Source organism: Acanthochromis polyacanthus, chromosome 6, assembly GCF_021347895.1.
Source record: "Acanthochromis polyacanthus isolate Apoly-LR-REF ecotype Palm Island chromosome 6, KAUST_Apoly_ChrSc, whole genome shotgun sequence".
Classification (NCBI taxonomy): domain Eukaryota; kingdom Metazoa; phylum Chordata; class Actinopteri; family Pomacentridae; genus Acanthochromis; species Acanthochromis polyacanthus.
The window spans coordinates 32,967,682-32,990,218 of NC_067118.1; the positions used below are offsets into that span (position 1 = coordinate 32,967,682).

At 42.9% G+C, this 22,537-nt stretch overlaps 1 protein-coding gene across 2 annotated transcripts in view; it reads right to left on the bottom strand.

Annotated features, from left to right (window-relative positions):
• nkain4 (sodium/potassium transporting ATPase interacting 4) overlaps positions 1-20,934 on the bottom strand; it is a 45,482-nt gene extending 24,548 nt beyond the window's left edge. The window contains exons 1-3 of one of the 2 annotated variants that reach the window (XM_022192056.2): positions 20,457-20,934; positions 3,726-3,863; positions 2,438-2,518 (exon numbers count right to left, since the gene is read on the bottom strand). In XM_022192056.2, coding sequence (XP_022047748.1) covers positions 2,438-2,518; positions 3,726-3,863; positions 20,457-20,510 — 273 coding nt within the window. In that variant the 5' untranslated portion in view covers positions 20,511-20,934. The remainder of the gene's footprint in view (positions 1-2,437; positions 2,519-3,725; positions 3,864-20,456) is intronic. The other variant, XM_022192058.2, reaches the window with a different exon arrangement.
• Between the last annotated feature and the right edge of the window lie 1,603 nt (positions 20,935-22,537).

The window sequence follows — 22,537 nt, forward strand, 5'->3', positions numbered from 1 at the left end:
CAAGACAGGCCTGACAGGATTAGCTGACTCTGGTTTATGATAAAATTTGTTGGGGTCCTCGCAGGAAGCTGTGCGGTCGAGTATGTGCACGTGGGGTGTGTTGGGGTGTGCGCGTGCTCCATTAGCCAGCTCTCCTCCTGGCCACCATATGCGGAGCTCGGAGCCCAGGCTGCCTCCATCTGTCGGGTTAATGCCCAGCCTCAGCCCCGAGCAGCTGGCCCCTACAAGCCTCATTATTCTAGCAGGAACCATGCACACACACACACACACACACAGTGGACACACACAGACATATGCAGTGAGAGACGGACACACTTGATAGAGCCAAGGACTATCACACAATGACAAAGTCGCCAGAGTGTGAGGAAGGTGTTTCTGAAACTCATTTTGGCTGTCAGAACAGGTGTCACATGAACGTCGCCCACATGAATTCTTTATTGTCACTGGTCAAGGCAGGAGAGGAGAGGAGAGGAGAGGAGAGGAGAGGAGAGGAGAGGAGAGGAGAGGAGAGGAGAGGAGAGGAGGTGCAAACTTAAATGAAAAGGGCAAGATTTAGACTGAAAAAAAAACATCAAAGAAGCAGCAAACACAGTAAAAAGAAAAAGAAGCAGACAGGAGGCGAGAGGGTGGATAGACTTGCAGGTTGTTAGGAGGTGACAAACCCAAACACTTGCCTTTGTCTGGATGAATACGCATCTGATCTGCACTTAGGAACCACGGGGGATCCATAGAGAATTAAAACTGTGCATGTGTGTGTATGTGTGTGTGTTCCACAGCGCTTTGGGAAGGGGATTGGTCCTGATTATATACCTATTAAGTTTTAAGCTTCCACTTGAAACTCAGCAGGGAGGTCCCCCACAGGTCAGCAGAAATGCACCAGGCACAAAAAAAAAAAAAAAAAAAAAAAAAAATCAACAAAAGAACACATTCTTCAAGGTCTTGTTGTGGGTGTATGCTGTACAGATTCCTAACACTCAGGGAGTGATTTATAGCTCAGTGTAGGATTCATACTACATGTCACGTATTCATTATACTCTACAAGTAATTGCACTCACTTATTCACTCCAAGGCCTTCAGGCTTGATGCAGACAGAAAGCACCTGGTGGCAGTGCATCATGTCTAATTATACTTAAAATATAAGTTCAGTGTTGATAAAGTGCAAGAAGCCACAGTTATGCTTTTAAATTTTATAGTTCTACTGTTCATATTTGTAGAGTCTGGTGTAATTTAAAAAAAAAAAACAATAACACTGGCATAATGTCAGAGTTAAGCTGAATAATCTTCTGGAGAAATAACAAAAAACTCTGCCTGGAGGCTTGGTCTTGGCAAAGACAAGAATGATGTGCTTCTTTCTTTCCAAGAACCATCTTTGCCCTCACCCGTTTCTGTTCTGCTGACAATTGGACCCACTCTTTTATTCTCTTTGGGAACAGTAACGATACCTTCATGGTTTATACTTGCATTGGCTTTGATGCTGGCAAAAAAGTCCCAGAAATTAATTTTAAAAAAAAACAGAACAAATTCAAGAAAGAAAGAAAGAAAGAAAGAAATGCTCTGAAAAAGAGATTTTCTTTCCACATATTCCAATTAGATCACCACGTTTTGCCTCTCTCCGTGATGAGCTTTTCATTCCTTATTTGAGCTTTATTTAAGTGTGACTTTTGAGGACAACACAGGTACCTTTCAACGTGATCAAAGCCGTCTTTTACCTCCTCCATCCTGTCTTAACAGTATCAACACCACATTCAGACAAGGGGGAAAATCCACACTGAGTATGTATCATAGCGTCCACAAACTGGATTACAGTTCCAAAAATTTGAATGAACTGAAAAAGATATTTTTTTCCAACTTACCATCAGACAAACACAAAAAAAGGCTCAAGGATATATAGACTTTGCAAAGTAGTGTGCAAATACTATTATTGTCCTGTTGTTGCATTATGTGCTAAGATCATTAGCTATTAAGTTGGTTAGGAACTTGTTTACTTACTCATTAACAGCTCCACAAATGAGGGTGCACTCAACTACTGGCAATGCTTATAAACCTACAGTTTAATGCAGAAGCTGAAAATGTTCAGCTGGATAGAATATATCCATGGTACACTATATACAGACATGCTGTGCATAGGTTCAGGACTGTGGTTAAACTTTGGAGCAGAACAGTTTGCAGTGTTCTTTGATTTGACTTTAGTAGAGAATTATCAGTTATTTAGAAACAAGTATTTTCCGTGTCAACAGTGTACATCCATAATGACAGAGTCCTTGATGTACCTAAACACACCTGCAGAGTAGGTGGCAAATTCTGGGCCAAAGGAATGTAAATCAGGTTTCACTTGACCTGCAACCATGACCTCAGAAAGAAAAGACTGTTCATCACAGTGCATACAAAGCCATGTGTCTTGGCTGTGGCTGACAGACTGAAATTTTGAAAGTCTCACCTTGGATAGGCCTCCTACGTCCAGGTAGAAACAGATGACGAAGACGTTCCAGGCGACCCAGAGTGCTGCCCATACTGTGTACTGGAGGGCAAACACACAGACAGATTAGCTTTAGTGAAACTGCATGAATTGGTCTGAACAGAATATATGAAAGCTACCGAGTAAATGGCAGGTCGAATGAATAAGCTGCTAAACAAGTGTCCTTCCACTCCTACATACACCCGCAAACATCAGACACACATAGAAATTTGTATGTAAGGCCTCGCTTTTTGAAAGATGCCAGTAAGTTCAGCAAGTCTATTTGTGCCCTGAGGGTGCTGCAGGTTTTTTAAAAACCGCTGAGGCTGAATGAAGTTCACGACTCAACCGTTTACGAAATTGTACAGTCAGACAGCCAACTGTTGACAGACACACAGTGGTGTTGAGCGGCATTCACTGGCAGAGTCATCAGAGTGAAGGTTGTGAAATCCTCTGACTCACAATAAACTGTGTGTTTAAAATGTCAGAGGAAGAGCGAAGGGCAAAACAGCACCTCCGTAAAAACATACGTGTTGAATCATGAAACCCCTTAGCTTGCGCTCTCCCACTTTCCACTTGACATGAGACAATGGCTCCAACTTTCCCTTCCCTCGTCTCCTCCCTTCAATTCCTGCTTCCTCTGTTTCTCCATCTTATCCTGTGTGGTTCCCGTTTATTCTCCTTTATCTCCCCTGTCTCTCTTTATTTACTCTCTTCCTCTATCGCTTTTCTCGCTCCCACAATCTTTTCCTGTCATTAACATCACCATCTGTGCTTCCACTAATGCAGCTCAAAATAGGCTTTTAATGCCTCAGATGAACATTACGGTGTCAAATAAAAAGCCGAATTGCGTAAAAGCACATTTATGAAGCTTCGCAGAAGTGCTTTCTAACAACGTAGAGAACAACAGGCAGCACATGTTTTGCATTGTGCTCGAAAGAATGACCTTCTCTGTCCAGAAACCCGAAGTCGAGTATAAATCTGATGAGCTCCTTAGTCCCCCCAAGATCCCACCCCCTTTAATTAGCCCTAATTACCAAGGGATTAGAGTGATTTAAGGGTGTCGCACAATGCACAAAGGACAGCAGCATCGTTTTGCAACTCGAGAGGAAAGGCAACAACACATCCGATCCACAAGACATGCACAGACAGAGGGCTAATGCAAAGTGATGTGCTTGACAAAAACCTTGAGGAATAGGATTATGTGACAGACTGTACAGAGTTTCAAGTGAAGTACAAGTCGAATGTGATTTGCATTCTATGTACTCACCACTATGATGTAGCGCGGCCGGTACTGGATGGTGCCAAAGAGGCCAAGGATGACGATAATGATGTGGAAGAAGTTGGCGAGGATAGGGGCCCACTGGTACCCAAGGAAGTCGAAGACCTGCCTTTCTAAGGCCAACACCTAACGAATGAGAGGAAGAAGAACGACAAATGTTATCAGGGTCACGTATCAAGCAAACTGCCACTTCTGCTCCAAAAGGGAACATCAAGGAGTATCGTGGGGTAGCTATTGCTGTATAGCTCATCAAACAACCCTAGAATAATAGAAACATACCGAGACACTTCGACAACTTGGTCTTGCAAAGGGGAGAGAGGATCAATACCGAGAGAAAAATAAAAGTGAACATTTCTCAACAGTTTATTGAATCCAATATGTGTTCACCTTGCAGCAACTGGCCAAAAAACCCTTATTGAGGCACTCAACATGAACAGCTGAGTGTCCAACGGTGGGAACGCCCAGAGGTGAAGACTAGAAGTTTTTATAAAATAAACAATGACAGATTTATCGATTCAACCCCTGCTGAGCGAAAGAGGAGATCACTATTTCCAACCTTCCTGCCAGCGGCTGCCAGGAATGAGAATGCTCTGGGAACTTTATGGGGGGTGAGGGCCTTCTTTAATAATGCCACTGCAGCGAGCTTAGGCACTTAGTAAAATATGTGCCCGCAGTGCAAACATGCACGCACACATTCACATGCAATGTTAAACCCTCCGCAATGAAATGAGAATATCCAGTTTTCCCAGTGCATGATTATCCTTTCCACTATGTCAATAGTGGTTTAAAGCCAGTTCCTTTTACTTACAAAAGATTGATTCAATCATGAGGTCCTTTTCTTTTTACTGAACTGTCATCCACAGATTCAGTCTGTCTCCCTTCCTTCTGGCCCAGATCTTTGTGTGCAATATTTTGTGCAAAAAAAAAAAAAAAGACAAAATATAGCAATTTGAACCTTTAAGACTGTGAGTTCCTATTTGCATCAACTCAATTAGCATGCCATTTGGAGGAAAATACAGGGAGGGGGTGTGAAGCATTTAATTAAAATTCCATTGCCAAACCAATTCCATTCCCAGTTTGTGTGTGTGTGTGTGTGTGTGTGTGTGTGTGTGTGTGTGTGTGTGTGTGTGTGTGTGTGTGTGTGTGTGGGTCTCAAGCAACGATGTGTTTCGTTGTGTGTTGACATGTCATTTACAGCCAAGCGCTTTAAGATGGATGAGGGAGAGGGAGAAATCTCGTCTCTGCCGGAATGATAGGAACACACCACCAAACACATCCACGCAGACACGTATCACACACACTCGATACACAACACTGGCTGCTCCTCCTAATGTAATGGAAATGTTACCAGCAACTCGATGAGACATTGTGACAGGCAAGGGGAGGGGAGATGATCAAATAGTGAGTGATAATTAAAAATGAGCGTCTCTTCGCGTGGAGGGCGGGGTGTGAAGCAACAAAGGGCGAGGTGAGCGAACTGCGACGCGTGCAGAGTTTTATCACACCAAAGTCAAGGAATATCTCTGCAATGTGAAGATTAAGCCTTTCACTCTTGTAGAAGTAGAAGAGAAGAAATGCGACAGAATGATGGTATGATGGTCGGAATACAAAGCTGAGATGGATGTAGGGAAAACTTATGAAAAAACAGATAACAAAAAAATCTGAGAAAATCACAAGTGACAGATGTTAACACAACTGAGCCAGTTCCCTTCTAATAACCTCTGTCTGTCCCTGAATAGAGATAGGACTGAAGGAGCTGCATAAAGCCAAAAGAGTCGTAAATCTTCCGGTCAGCTGTGGGTTATGGCTAGAGAACTCTTGCAGGAGGATGTCAGTGAAGATGAGATGCAGGTAATTTGGGTGGTCTGTTTACAGCGCTGACCCTCTTGAACTGACACCATTTGCGGTGGTATTAGTCTGCAATGACTTTTAAATAAATGTCTGGGCAAATATCACAATTAATTCCCCATCATTTAATGAAGAAAATGTAAATGACCATCACGCCGTGCCTGCATCAAATTGCCTTCGAGGACAAACATATGAGAGGTAATTTAAAACCTGATCAATGATATTAATGAGTCATCTCAAGCTGACAATAATGATAAATCTAAGATCCTGCAGCCAATCACAGCTCATCAGGTGGTATTTACTGGCTGAGGAAATGCATTTTTTAAGACTCTTGTCCCCTTTTGCTGTTTACACATCAAGTATTTGCATTTTGTGGGCTGTTTTGGTCAGAACTGTCCATTGTGTTTTTTGTATGTTCCTGTCAGGTTAAGTTCTCCTTGTCAGGAAGCCCCAAAGGGAAAGGCTGCCATGCTTGTTGCATCCTTTTCTTTCCGTTGAATGGCTTGTAACTTTCTGGTCTGTTTATCCAGAATTCAGGAAAAGTTTCCTCTGCTCTCAGCTGTTTGGTTGTTCTTTTCTGGTCAATGTTTTTCTTGAAATATTAAGAAAAGTAACTCCTCATCTACTAAATCTAGTCAGACGTTCGCCCGAAGACCAACTCAACAATAATTATTCGAGTGGCGGAAAGATATGAAAGAAAAGGAGAGGACCATGGAAATAATAGAAAGAAGATAGGATTCCCTTTTATCATGCTGAAGTCGATGGCGCTGAGTTCTCAGAATGTCCTCTGGTAATCCTGGTGGAAATAATTTAAAAAAAAAAATTTAAAAAGAGACCCAAAGGCTTTGCAAAACCTATTACACAACTTTTATTGTATTTGGTGCGATAAATGCTGAAAGCCTCAGGGGCTTATCTGGATACAACTTTAATTTTGAAATAAGGAAAAGCTTAAAAGAGTGAAGACATTTGTAAGGTTACATATTTTCTATATCTAATCAGCAAAAAATCTGTATTGAGACATTTAGACTATTTTAAACTTTAAAAACCTTTTGCATGATGTGTGAAGTTGGAAATCTCTTTGTCTCACATGATCTGCTGCCTCATTGGTCACGTTAATATGCATTAAATTTCACCCATCTAACAAGCATACTTCAAATCCTGTGACGTGTTATTTACACACAGCCACGGACCCTTTCCCTGAAATATTTCCATCAATCGTTGCATTACAGATCAGTATGAGGGATGTGCACATGTGCGCGTTCCCTCCTGTGAGACGCTGCTGTAAGCCTATCACGTATGCTGCTAACTCAATAATCCACCAAGATGACAACAATCAATCAAGGATAGAGGCCTCTGCCCACCCAGACACGCACACACACACACATACACACTCACAATCACACAAAACCCACACGGCACAATTAGCCCACAATTCATAGGAAGCAGGTTACTGGAGAGTGGGGTGGAATTTGATCAGAAGATACCAATGCTCTTCCAGGAACAGTGAGACGGCTACATAACGGCCCGTAAAAGCCTCCCACCGACCTCCTGCAAGCACAAATGACTCCCTCTAGGGTGACGGCAACTCTTAGTGTTTGGTTTTGGGTGTGTGTATGTGTGTGGAGAGGCATGCTGCCCACACATACCACTCCTCCCGCCATAAATACTGAGCAATTAGGGGATGGGTTTGAGGCAGCAGGATGCAACAAGCCCCTCTTGCACCTCCACCACTGCCCATTCATCCTTCATCCTCTCTCCTCTCACTCTCGTTGTTTTTCTTAGCCCTATTTCTAGCTCTCTGTAACCATCAATTACTGTGTCCTTCAGATGAGCCAGATGAGGATCACAGACCTCAATCGTGCTCTTCTGTCGGATGACTGAGTATGCATTCGGTCTGTGGAGGTGTGCATAAAGGAGCAAACACAGCCGCAAAGAAGCGGACACAGCCTTACGTTGTAATCCTTCCTCTTAACATGAAAACATCAAAACATTTCGATCGCCACCACCTTCTCTAACATGCCATGAAGAAGAGAGGAAAGTAAGCCACGTGTAAGAGTGATGCGAGGATCAGAGCGAACGCGTCTGAGGGAGAGAGAAAAAACGTTTGATCTGCATCGTCTGAGAGCTAATTAAGACGTGCATGTGTGCTCAAGATAAGTGGCTGAAATGCATGAAAAGCAGTTTACTTTGACTAAGCATCCAAACGGGATTTCAGACGGAGCTCGAAACATGTGGCAGGCCGTCTTGACAGTCGTGTGTGATTAAAAACTCAATTCTGCTGCCACGAGTTGTTGATACACAAAAGTAGGGCGCATTTCTGACGAGGTGTTAGTTGCGATCCCCCCTCGCTCCTCCCCCCGAGCGAGAGGACAGAGGTGACTGGTGACCCCCGTCATTTCCTACAGTTCTCCACCTTAGCCTGCAGATATCATAAATCACATCAGTGTTTCTCATTCTGCCCGTGTCCTCTGTGAAATGTCCTCTGATAACATGTTACTGGATGTGTCATCAGGATGTGTGTGTCTATTCTGTATGACTTTAGGCTGCATGAGTCAGCCTCCTCTGCGCTCAAGTGTAGAACTCTGACTCACACAGTCAGGCAGAAGGACGACACTGAGGAGTGCCAGGAGATGTGAGCAGAGAATTAAAGACAAGGACTTACTTATACCTCTATCCTCTACTTCTTTATCTCACTGGCTTCACTAATGGGTTGATTTTACTTACATAAAACACATTAGCCTGTGAGGCCAAGCCTGATAGAATAAGACTCGCGGGGGCAATTTGTATGCGATATCCAAACGACCACTACTGTTTCATGCCTGTCTCGCCCTCTAACTGGTACTTTACTGCCTGCTGGGAGTCACAGGAAATAAAGACAAGTCAGGGCAAAGCATGTCACGGTATAAAAAGCCAGTCAGCCTCTGAGTCATGCTTGTCTTTTTTACTGTAATTTTGTTTTTTCTCTCTCTCTAAATATGAAAACAATCTAGTAGTGCCTCTAGTTCTGACAGCACATACATGGCCCTGTGGTTCCCATTTAGAATCCCAACAGGATACAAAACACAAGTCTAAGGGGTCTTCTTTGTGTTCTTGGGACTCTCAAGATAGAGATAAAGCAAACAAAAGACAGAAAAGGAGAGAATTGTGCAAAGGATGAAATTATGAGAAGGGACGTTCACAGGTTCAAACAATCCTGAAGGACAAAGATACAACTAATGCTCAAACAGGGTGTGAATTATACTTACTCTAATCTGACTAATTAGACTATTTCAGTCTTCGATTGTCACAGGTTTTGAGTCTGAGTCAATATGCCTGAAATAAGAGCGAACCTCGACAGATCCAAGAAGCTACATTATTTTCTTTGATCATACTCACAGAGCTGCTGAAATGACTTAAAAGTCCTATTCTGAGAATAAATATAAAAAAGACAGCACCAGACACACACCATGAATCAGTAGCTGGCTGGCTTCTTTTAATGTGCCATGCTTTGCCCCGGCTTGTCTTTACTCTGCGACTCCCAGCAGGCAGTAAAGTACTTCTCAAAAACTTTCTCCAATCCAATTTTTCACCTCTCGCCGGGGTAAAGTTATTATACTCTGGTGGCTGCCTGGTCCTTGTGTAACTAATGGTGCCAATCTCAGTATGTGTGTGTGATGGGGTGCGTGTGAGCCTTTCATCGGGCACGTGGAGAGTCGGATAGATAGATAGCCCTTGGTGGTGGCTGGTCTAGCAAAGCAGAGACAGGGATTAAGAGGTAGGGGGCCTTCATAAGCCCCTTTCTTCTTCTCTGTTTGAAATATGGTCTGCACAGTGAAACACACAGCGGATAGTCCCTTTAAGTACCACTTGCTTTAGGTGGAGATGCTAAACAGAGACTGAGGGAAGTGCTGGTAATGGCTTTGTTACTTAGTGAAGTGGCTATTTAAAGCCTATATGACTCGAATAGCTCTGTGTTTAAGATGAAATATGCTTCACTTCCAGTGCTCTTAGTGCTAATAACATGCTAATCTTCAGTGCTGTTGGGAACACACAAATCCGCCCCACTGAAAGAAACACAATAACAGCCGGTGCTTTGAACTAACTCTCCCTCTGGACTCTGACAAACTACTTTAAACTTTTCATTTTTGTGGGCTGTCCTTCGACACCGTGTTCTCTCTGTTGCAGCTGCTCCAAGTTCAACCGTTAAACATCCTCTGGACTGCAGTCAGCAATCATTTCCAGCTCAGTTCAATATAGTTGAATCCAGCTAAGTTCAAACAATTGAGGGTCCTCCTTCTCTGATCTGTCCACTCTCTTTGTTAGGGGTTCAAGTTGTCCCACATTACGAAACTCTGACCTTTCTTTCTCCGTCTCCATCTGCAACCCAGTTTCTTCATCTCGCACCTTTCCTCCTTTGCTTTTGCTTTGTCTGTCCATGTTTCAGTGCTTTACTTTAAAATATTTCCACTCTGGCGAATCTTTTTTACATTATGTGTGATTGCACTCAGATAATAGCAAAGCCCGAGTAGAATCAAATTAAGCAGCAGAAAAAAAGGCTGCAGCGCCCACTAAAATCTACAAATGTGACAGCATGAGCACTTGCGTCACCAATATGCATAAAAATCAACCTTACTCGCTTTTTTCCCCCAACTTTCTATAATTCTCAGCTGCTTAAAAGCTTCTACAGCTTTTAGTCTCCTCTGTAAATAAAAGAAAACAAAATAAATTGTTCACATTTAAATAATCCCCTTGATGCAACAACAGATGGGCGGTAAATAAAAGGAAATATCTGAATTCTAGACCCCTGCAGTGATGGGATCCCGTGGCTTTGGTATACAGTAAAGGGCATTGTGCTGGTATGATTTGGGCCTACCTGTCACCTCAGGAGGACGGGTCATTGCAAATCAGTGTAAAGGTGTTCTCAATGATCACTTTGTCCTGATAGAAGAGCTAAGCAGTCCACCATTAGGGCATTAAGGGCTTCTGAATGGTTTGATAAGGACAAAGCTTATTTTTATTTTTATGCTCTGATCCCTGCAGCCACCAGATCTCAACCCAACTGACCAGCTATGGGCGATTTAAGTCTCCATATTAGTTCTTCACCACCAACATCAAAACACAAAATGAGGAAATCTCTCCAGCTGAGCTCCAGAAACTCGGAGAACAAATGCCAAGGAGCCCCTTACCAACATGCCTAAAGTTGATTTTTCCATGAATTAATTGGTCACCTATCTGTGTGTATTTTATTAGAATGTAAGCAAATATGAATGCCTGCTCTCTGTTAATTATTAGATCACTAAGCTCAAAGGATAAAGATCAGAGAGGATGATGGTGACGTGTACAAGAGCATTAAAGGCCTTGAAAATGTATTTTCTCAGTTTCTTAAGAAATGAACATCGTGCTTTCTGTTAAGGTTTGAACAGTTTTGGTTATGCTACATGAGAGATTTCTGGAGTTCTTTTTTTAATCTCGCTACATACTTCTGTGGTGCATTTGATCAAAACGTGAAGACAGTTGCTTTGCTGTTTTTCAGTGAAACCTGATCAAACATCCACACAGTACTGATGAAGCAGATTAGCTGATTTTTTGACTTTTTTCCCCCCACTGCAATCACTGCACAATGAGTCATGGTAACTTAATGCTGACATACTTCAGGCGAAGTTTTCAGGGGTTTTAAGTCTTGTTTCTCTGTTAGCTAAATCTTGACTTACAAGAGCATTTTAGCACAAAAGCCAATAATTTTACTTGATTATGATGCAGAGCTCATTCAGACACACTGTCAGTAAATATTCTCACAGAGTTTATAAATGCTTATTTCACTCGATCTACCTCTCTCTTCCACCCCTTTGCATGAGCCAACCTTTCTTTCACATTTGTCTGCAAAGGTGACAGCAATTTTTAGATTATGGCCTGGCATTTGAAACTTTAATGCATCAACTTCAATAAGAATGCAGCAGCTGTGGATCTTATGATGCCAGCCTCAATCCAGTGGAGGTTGTGAGATTTTATCTGCTATCTATGCCTCCGAACTTCTTGTTTGTTGTGTGGCTGAGGAATGCAAAAATGAGAGATGACAGCAGACTACATCACAGGCGAATGCATGTAAACGAAGTGCATCAGGTACAAATGTTCATCTACAAATACAGAAACAGAAAGGAACATACGCACACAGATGTTCCGATTCCTTAGAGGAGCTGACAGAAGAAAAGCAGGACAAGAATACAGTGATGGATAAAACTCAAACACACCAACAATGGACAGGATGGAAAAAAAAGTGACAAAAAACAGAGCAGCTTAAACCAACCAATCCTCTTCCTTCTTCTTCATCCTGTCCCAGATTTAACAAAGAGCTGTTTAGGTTTCGCCCCAATTAACAAGTAGGCAATTTAGCTGCGACAGAGGAAATTCTCATCAAGAATATGCAGTCAAGAACGGCAAACAGCTGTCAGCAGTTTGCACCCTCCAGCTCTGCTTTCCATAATTGAGTCAGTAATGTTGCTCTTTTCATCATAATACCATCACTCTTCATCTTTCATCCACCACTGAGGAAGTTACGCAGTGTGCATCCCTGCTGTCCAACCATTTGATCACACAACAGAATTAGAGCAAAAACATCCGTGAAGTCATCAACTGCTTGTAAAACAAGGACTGAATACCAAAACAAAATTAAAAAAAAAAAAGGAATATGGGGGGATAAATTTGATTGAGATGAATATGCATTGCAGTCACTCAGCTGAGTGTGATCTGTCAAGATAGTCATCCCAGCTGTGGTGCTCCCAAAGCAATTTATTCGATGCCACCCTATAACAAATGACACCACTGGAACCGTTGGAATGGAAAGAGAGAAATGGGCTTGCAAATAGTTCCAGTTTTATCTCCATTATGGCTTAATATTGCAATGTCATTGATGTGGAACACACACAGACACACTAACGCAAGGCCGTGCATGGATGGGTACATGCATACACGCTCGCATTTGCCAGCCCAAGGTTTTCACTATAACCACATAATTAATGGTCTGTTAAATTGAAGACATTAAAATGGTGAACCGTTGTAAAACGGGCCACCAGGGACAAAGAGGAGATGGGATTTCCACAAACACACATAATATTATGATAAACCAACACGAACTCCTGTGGAGGTCGAAAAAGAAAAGTGAGGTCGTCACATGTTTTGAATTAGTAGTGAAACCTGGCCGCTCTAATCTGGTAAACATACAAAAAAAGCCCATTTCAGATAAAGCTTGTGCCAAACAAACCGCTCAGCTCCATTGGACTGATTGCTATGTTGCATTTTGGGTGGGTCGTTTCTGTGGTGAGGTTCCAGGCTATGTATGTAAGTCGAGCTATCTTTAGAGTGACAGTTGTCCTGAGAGCAGGATGTGTTCTGATCCCCATGTTCTTTGCCGTCTAAGCCCAAGAGGTCGGCACTCATTTCTCTTCTGAGCACACTAACTCGGATTTGCATCATACATTCCCATGTCTACCTTTAACAAGCTGGTTTTTATTACCTGCAGGCACCTTGTTGTATACGTACACGTTACCGTGGCAACACTGCACCAGAAAGCGAGTGGGAGATGGAAAGAAAATGAAAGAGATGGGGGGAAAAAGGAAAGCGAAACACAGAGATCTCTGGTCTCTGGGGTCATGCACATAATTGGCCCAGAGTGAGGGGTCGAGCCACCGCCCACCTCCCCCGCCTGTTCTCGCTCTACTTGTCTCCACCTTTCTCTCTTTATCTCTCCCAAATCTCCAGTGGGCTTTGGCCCCGCTCATAAATCAGATGGTGATCAATAATTCAAACATATTCCAACCTGCGATCCCAGCAGGGGGGGTTGGAAAATGGGGGTGAGGGTGGAGGGAGTGCAGTATAAAGACAAGGGGAAAAGGCAATAACATGTGGCCTTGTTGTGTTTCCGCAAAGGCGGAGAATGAACATTAATTACACATTCAAGCGGTGCTGTCCATCCCTGAGATAGGATACATTGAGCTCTCAGGTTATATTAAACACTAAGGTGATATGATGACACAGTAGCAGCTAGGAAAAGTCGGAGATGTGAGTGTGAATTTATTACGGAGTCACCTTGCCCTGTGACTCATTGTAAGCTGTTGTTTAATCAACTTTTTTTTTTTTTTTTTTTTGATGGAGCTGGTCCTTTGCAGCTCAGGCCAGACATGACCTGTCGGGATCTGCTTCTCCGTGGATGAGAGCTCTTCAGGCATAGCAATCAACACAGTCTGGGTCAAGACCACAATCAGCACTGAGCACCAGGGGTCTATTTGACAGGAGTCGCACTCACACACCTACACATACTGTACCTAATTACAGCGACCTGTGTGACCTTCAAATAAGAAAGAATAAGAACCCAGAGGCAATGTAAGACGAGGTTACGACCTTCATTTCTGAAATCATCTAAACTGCTGGAGCTTCTGCGGCCCACAATCATTCTACTATTCGAACCCTTCTGCCCTCCATCTCCTGTGGAACATATATTCAAAGAAAACAAATTGGCCACCTGGTGAACCCTCCATTAAAGACGCTGGAAACCTGCAATTTGCTGATTTTATTTCACAAAACTTTGTTTTAGCAAAGTTTGACTGGCTTTTCTCATCGTCTCAAAACTAGCTTTTAATCGCCGTTCGTGTAAATCTGTCTCAACAGCAACTTTTAACGAAGAGTCTAATGAGCGTTAACAAAATGTCTATCAGTTGTCACAACAAATTATAAGCTGCTGCAGAAATATAGCGGGCTGATTTCGGTCAGACTTGCCAACACAGTGGTGCAAACTGCCAATATGATGCCTTGGAAGGTTGGAATAAAACACACTACCATTCAAAAGTTTGTTGTCACTAAGGAATGTCCTTATTTTTGAAAGAAAAGCAGTTTTTTTTCAATGGAGATAACATTAAATTAATCACAAACACAGTCTAGACATTGTTAATGTGATAAATGACTATTTCAGCTGGAAACAGCTGATTTTTAATGGAATATCTCCATAGGGGTTCAGAGGAACATTTCCAGCCCATCACTCCTGTGTTTTAATGCTACATTGTGTTAGCTAATCGTGTTGAAAGGCTCATTGATGATTAGAAAACCCTTGTGCAATTATGTTGCCTCAAGAATAAAAGTGTGAGTTTTCATGGAAAACATGAAATTGCCTGGTAGACTCCAAACTTTTGAACGGTAGTGTATGTGCCCTTCCAACTGAGGATTTAAGAAAGCTAGTATCAACTCAATATAGATTTCAGTGCTTTATGTTTCATTAAATCCTTTCAAGGTTGCAAATGTGTATAGTTACTTCTACTGCAGTAAATGGAGACTTTGATAAACTAGCAATATTAGTAAACAAGAGGCCGTTGGTATTCCATGTAAAATCTTTTTTTTTTTTGCATTACGAATTTATACAAAAAAAAACGTTATTGTTGGCTTTGTTGCTTTGCATTTTCATTCACCCAAAGATTTACAATGCTAGTTTAAGTTAAAACTCGGCTTCATAGTGTTGATCAATGCTCACTCGGTTCCAGACAATTGACTAGAAGTTGCTTTAGGCGTAACAGCTATAGATCAGAAACCCTGCCCCCACTCCACATCTGGCAAATTTCTCCACTAATACGTATAACCTGCATGTTGATCGCGACAATTCTTCTAAAACCTAAGCACATACTGATGCAGCTTTTATTTAAATCCACTTGCTGTTGATATTCAGCAGATACACCGTATGGGGAGTCCATGTCTGTATGGCAAGCTGTGTATAACACACGCAGACACCACGTTTTGTTTTATCATGGATAATTCAGATAGGGACGCTATCCTGGTCTTCCACCATCTGTGCAAGCCAAAGCAAATAGCAGAGAAAAAAGATGTGTTTGTGCTTACAATGATATGAATCACGGGCCAGTAAAGCTTTATGAAAACTTAATAGCATTCCCAGAGAGGCAAAGACAAAGAGAACGAAGCGGAGAGATAAAAGAGCTGCGACTGCTCGCTCTACTCCTGCTGGCCCTTCTCCTCCATCAATGTGGCAGTGCCAAGGAAATACAGTTCATTATCATTGATCACACCAGAGTCCAGGTTCACACGGGCGCTCTAAAGAAGTTACACACACATACGCTCCTCGACAAAGCACCCACCAAAACAAGTTACCCCAAAACAGATGTGTGAAACATCGGCAAGAAATTGAAACATCCCCGCTCTTGCCAAGAACAGCTTCCATATTTCTCTAGTTACCAGGTTTGGATAAATCATCTCTCCTGGGAACTGGCAAGGTACAAGAGGATTATACAGTAGCTGTAAGCCTCACATCCTACCCACAGAACAGTGTTTTATGGCCATGCACTTTGCTCCAGCTGCAGTAATTACTCTTAATTACAGCTGTGTGATGCATTAATATCAAAGCTATGGGCCGAGACCTTGCATGCGTATGCATTCCTGTAAGCAGACATGCATTCGTTGACAGACATTCGACATCTCTAAACTTATAAATATTCAAAAAGGAAAAATGATTGTTAGTGCCTACATAAAGCAAATGAGATAGCAGGAGAAACTGGGGAGAAAGAAGCCTAAATCCTTTGTAGTATGTAGGAGATGACGTGATGCCTGCCAAGGGATAATGTCGCGCCTTTGGAGATAACACTCTTCAGGATGAGGTGCTCTGCTTTTCTGTTAAAACTTTCTTGGAAGCACTTTGGTTGAACCCGGTCTTCTTCTCCTCTGAAGGCTTCACTACAAAGTTTGTATATTCTCCAGCTATGTCATCAAAAGAGGAGAGAGAAAAAGTGGGCAGTGTGATGCAAGATTTCACACACACACACACACACACACACACACACACACACACACACACACACACACACACACACACACACACACACACACACACACACACACACACACACACACACACACACACACACACACACACACACACACACACACACACACACACACAGCGTGTGGATTGTGTGACGGCTACTTTTTAAAAGGTGAAAATGCGGTTAATAAGAAAAAAACAAAAAAAATCTTGCGGATATCCCTTTGCTTCCGTACTGTGGCTCACTGCACTGAAAGCCAAACCACACAAATCACATCAGTCACTGTGACAATATGGACACCTCTTTATTTTCCTCGCATGTGACGAAATAAAAACCTTTCCTGCTCCTCCACACCTTTCTGTCATTTCGTCACAGGCAAACAAAGCCACAATTTCTCACCTCACGTGAAGCGCGATCAAAAGGTTCTGAGACTGTTCCCATTGCGTGCTCATAGAGTGCAGCAGTCTCGTGCTCTGTTGCTCCCCACATGCACAAGTTTTCTCAAAATGAATTAAAGTTGAAGGGTTGCTGTTTGGACACAGTGGAGAAGATGCATGCTCGGACTGAGCGAATTGAGGAAAATATCTAATTGTCTTTTTCTGGATAGATATTGCAACTTGACAGGTAATATTTGTTTTTACAGTCTAGCATCACTTCAATATTCATTGTGTTATACATGTAAAGTCATTTGTGGCAATTAATTAATGAGTTTGTGTCTGTCACAGTGTGCATAGCCAAACCACTTATTACACATTGATCAATAGGCAAGCAGGCAACAATCCCTCTTTCTTTCAATCTGCTCAAATTAGATAGAGTTGAATTACAGCACTGGTCTCATTATTTAATAGCCACATCTTGTCAAACCACAGCCGTTGCAATTTGCTAACTACATTGTTCTAAATTGCAATTTCAATTTGAAACTGATTCATTGTTCAGCCCTCGTGTGAATATCGCAGATGGTGTTTGACACGTTTACAAACTGGGGCTTCCAGGGAGCGATCCAAGCGTGGCAGGAGCTCTGGGAGCGGTGCATCGCGGCACCAAGTGACTACTTATTAGGAAATGGAGGCCAAGTTTAAATTAGGTACCATTTTTGTGCTGTAGAAACACAGAATTTTTGATCGCACCTCCCACAAAGGCTGTAGTCTTTACCAGACACTAGACCTACTGACCTATAACTTGCAATTCAGAGTGTGCATCTGTAACTGTGGGCGTGTCGCAGATGGGGAGGGGTGCATGAAATAGTGCCTGTGTCTGCAAAGCTGAATCTGTCAGTGTGGTCAGCACAGTTATGGTCTGGTATTTTCAGGGTCAATGTTCAGTTGTGAGTCATTAGCCTTGTTCAGTGTGATTATGTGTGCCCGTGTGTGTGTGTGCGTCTGTGTTGGCCTCTCTGCCCTTTTTTGAAAACCCACCATGACCGCTGAAGAGGCCTCCTTCATCTATCAACTACCGTCCACGGAGCCACAATAACCATCAGCTCTATTAAGGACAGCGTCCTCGTCATGGCCAGCCACTGACATTCACAATATGTCTAGACCAGGTCCCGCATTTGTCCAACGGAAATGCTTCCACGCCAGGTCAATTTCAGGTCAACACCTCAAACAACCAACCCATTGAGACAAAAATGAGCTTGCCCGTGTCTCAGAGTACAAACAAATCATTACACAGACAGGGCTTACTGCCAATGCTAGCTATTCTCTGGGGCTGATCGGGGTTCTGACAACCATCCAGCCCTACTGTCTGGAATAGTTAGGCTGCAGAGGGAGGAGAGAACAGAGACGTTTCGATCAATACAGGCTCATTATCTGTTGCCTTCTGTCCCAGAGAGATGAGTCCCAACGCTCGGCCTGTTGATGAGGAAAGCGTACCACAATTCAATTAGGGGATGGCCGAGATGCCAAAAGAGGTTTGATCAAAGCACTCTGCCCGGCTAATTAGCACACACAGCGGTTCACAAGGGCTATTTTTACATCTGAGGAGCAGAGTATGTTGTTTTGTTAATGGCAGTTTTACCCTGTAATGGACTGGGAATAACCTGGCTCATTGTCTATGCATAGGTTTCAGCCAGGGGAGAGAGTGGGGGTCCCTTGTGCTTCTCTACACTCAAGTGCACATGTATATTCATGTGAGCATGCACGCATATATATACACACTCAACCTGGTGACCTTTTGAAAGGTCGTGCAGGGGTTTAATGCAGCCCCTCTTTTGCAGGTTAAACTCATCAGTGTGCAGGTGTGCAGGTGTGTAGGTGTGCGTGTGTTTCTCCAGACAGGAAGTGTCAGGTCACACAGAAACAGTGCCAGGGGAAAATAAAGCTGTTTCCAGAAGTCTTCGGGGACTTTTTAGGCAGCAGGCTGACAGCTTTATAAACCTCATAACAAATGGGTGACCTCCTTCTCTCTAATGAGGCAAAAAGGTCCGAAGTCTGCGGAGGAGAAACAGGTGTGTAGCTCAAGGTGGATTCACAACACTCCGTATTTGTGCGTACGAGTGTTTGTGTGAGTCACAACGTTAATAAGGGAGCAATACTGAGACCACTGTGACCTAATCCATTTAGATAAAAGCAGACTATCTACCTAATGTCCATTGCCAGTGTTTCACTATTGGATGCATTTATGGGGCTGAAACATGAAGTATAAACAGGTGTGACAGAAATACACACCAGCGCTCAATTAATTTTGGAGATGAAGTGGGGAAATAACAGCAGGATACACAGGCAGGAGGCAGCAGAAAGTCATTCAAATGACAGCAAGAAACACCTGCAACAAATGCTTGTTTAATCATATTTCTCTGAAAAAGCATTTCAGCTCAAGCAGGGGTTCATTTCCCATCTAGATTACAAGCTTTTTATTATTTGAAGTGTATAAACTTGAGATGAAACAGCAGGCAGAAATATTTGTGTATGAGTGGTATTAAAATGTTTGCTTGGGAGAAACAGCTTTGCAAAATGGGAAAGCTGAGTTTTGTTACCTGGTGGTATGAAACTTGGGCTTCTTTGTCAACACAGTTATGGCTGATTCCAACCAAAACTTTACTGTAAAACTTCCATTTACTTGATTTTGAAATAGCTAACGCTTGACAAAGTATATCAGAACTTCCCCACTTGGTTCTTTGTCTAGAGCCGATTTTATCGCCCCCTTTGTTGTTAACGGTGGCATTTACTTAGGGACTTATGGCGTGAGCCTGCTCCGTTTTTAATACCATCATAAATAACACTGCCACAGCCTGTCAAGTAAACTCCGCTCGGTGACAGTGGCAAAGGCAAGCTGGCCCGCAAGTCGATGGGAAGCATGATGTGCATGGCTCCCATCAGTAAAATGTCACAGCAACACACTTCACTGATCAGAAACTGAAACGCTCCAACAGGCGATAAAATCTCAGGGTTGGTTTATGGATCAACACCTTCCCAAGACACAGCTGGTTTCAGTTCTGGATTAACAAATTTCTTAAATCTCAAACAAATTTATGCACCAGCAGACGTCTGAGTTGTCTTTCATCTGGAGGCAGCAGCAAGGCAGGATACCCATTTGAAACCCAGAGGAGGACTGTGAACACATGCCTCACACAAAGCTTGGTGGTGCATGACTTCACATGTGCTTCATTACAATGTTTACATACGTTTGCTGGTGCACTTTCACATGCATTTACAGTTAGTTAGTCTGGTTGCTGCTCTGTCATCAAGCAGCTACCTGAGGCTGGGAAGAGTTCTGTAGAACAGCAGCTCCATATGTTTTCTGTCAGCAGTGGCTTTGAAACAACACTCACATACTGAGTAACATCAAATCTCGATTTAAACGGGATTTCAGCAAATATTAACACTTGTGAGAGAAGTATAAGAGAAAAAGATGGACATTTCCTTATGTCTTGTACTTATATTAAGTTAAATAACTAAGGACGCAGATATTTCTTTAACTTCGTATATCAACATGTGACACTCCGGCAGAAAACAGTGTCCTGTCCTGTTAAAGCAGATATTTAATAGCAAAGTAATTGAATTCAACATGCATGACACTGAAGCTGTTCTTTCACACAGTTACAACTTGTAAAAGTAGACAATAGAAGTGTGCGTGAACTCACCAGCTGTAAAGTGCAAATAAAAATGAGAGTGCATCGTCCGCTGCAGCAGCCCATTGTGTCAGCGGTGAAAACGCGGTGACTCCGAGAGAAAAAGGGGACTTGGAAACGAGTCAGTGGAGCTCTCAGTGTGCCGACCAGACTCAGTCCTGATCAAAGCACCGGCGTCCCATTCTCTCCTCTTCTGCTCTTTTTTTTTTAGTGTGCTAAGCTCCTTCCACAGAAAAACAAAACAGGAACCTCACGGTGCGCTCTGGCTGCTGCTCTGGATCCGTTTGTTTGTCTGCGCTCCGCTCCGGCCGGTCGGTCGCACTTGAGGTGACTGGCTGGGAGGATGGTTGAGAGCCGGTGTGTAAAAGGGAGGAGGAGAATAAGGTGGGGGGGAGGTGGTGGGGCAGTCAAGCAGGGCTGAGAAGGGGCTGACTGAGGGCGTCAACTGGTTTCTGGAGGCTGTCCGCAGTGGTGGCACTGGAGAAATTACGCGCGTCTCAATTTAAAAAAAAAAAAAAATGCTTTAACAGAGGCAATTAATGTACTGCCATGGTGATGGGGTACATCTCTATGAAGCTTATTCAAATAGGATGATCCAATTACATTTATAAGATGAAGTGATAAAGCCAATTTAAGCACATTTTTGAGGGAAAAATGTTACAGATTCACTCTGGTGTTGGTTAGAAATTAATGTTGGAGTCTCATTTTGTGTTCAATGACTCGTGTGCTTGGATGTGAACGAGAGGTTAAATGATGCTGCTGCTGATGGAGAACAGGCGCCATCTTGTGTTCATATGATGCCACACACATTGCAAGTTTCACTCAACATACATATTAATTCAGGGTCTTTCAAAATGGAAGCATAACTCAGATATGAGTTCCTAAATTGGGCGTAAAGACGCCCTTTTCATATTTAATTGGGGTCTTTCGCCATTTCTACAGAAATAATGAAATCTGAGGCAGTTTTCTGTGTCGTTTCAGATTTTTCCCCCTTTATTTTTTTTAGATGGGGTTTCTTCACGCACAACTTGCAGTCGAATTCCCTTTCCATAAATCTTCTGCCTCAACCACCGTCGTTCCAGATCTGTTGCCCTGCCTCCCTTTCTTCACGCAGACCTTTTGTCTGGATCTCCATTTGCCTCCTGGATAACCCCTCGAACTGGTCGGTCTGATTTATAATAGAAAAGATCTTAAAAGCAAGTCTCTGAGTCCTCCTCCTCTCTGGGAGCGCACGGAGGCAGGTCCCACCTCCCTCCTCAGCAGCTTGATAAATCTTTTACGCGTCTGTGGGCTGAGTGAGGGAACACTTCACATCTCATTTCATCACACACTCCTCCGCTCTTCGCCCTTTAAAGCGCTTCCGTCCCTCTCTCTCCTATGCCGTCCTGCCCACCTGCGCCCAGGAGGAGCCCCTCCCTCATTTCCAAAAATAGCCGCAGGGTATTTATGGAAGCGGCCTAGCATGCACGAATTGGACAGTTTAAACTTGAAAAAAAAGAGCGTCTCTTTCATCATGAGGACTAACAACCGGGAACAAACACTGTGATCAGTCCGCATGCATCTGCTCTCTAGTTTATTCAGCTTGCCTATACTCCAGAGCTTTCATTCTAGCCCTATTTTCTTGTGTCAGATGAGCATTGTCAGGCACATACTGTCTCATGTTATGTAATCTGTGCACAGGCAGGGGCTGCATCCAGCTGAGTACTAGATGCTGTACAGTACAGTCTATGAATGAGTTTTGAACTGCCACATTGACTTTCAATACAATTTAATCTAATTTTACTTATGTAGTGCCAACTCACAGCGTAGGCTACTTCATCTCATGGCAGTTCATGTAATCAGGTCAAGACCTTACAAGATTATATTAAAGAGAGAAAGCCAGTAAATTCAAAGATTCCATTTGAGCAAGCTCTTTGTAAAGAAAAAAAATCTTCCACTTTAACAAGAAGAAACCTCCAGCAGAACGAGGTTCAGTGAGGGCAGACATCTGCCTCGATCAGTTGAGTTGAGGGTAAAAGGGAAGATCGAGAAGGGTAGCAAATAAAAATTTGAGAAACATTGCATCAGAAAACAATGGACTCTGGAGAGGTTGG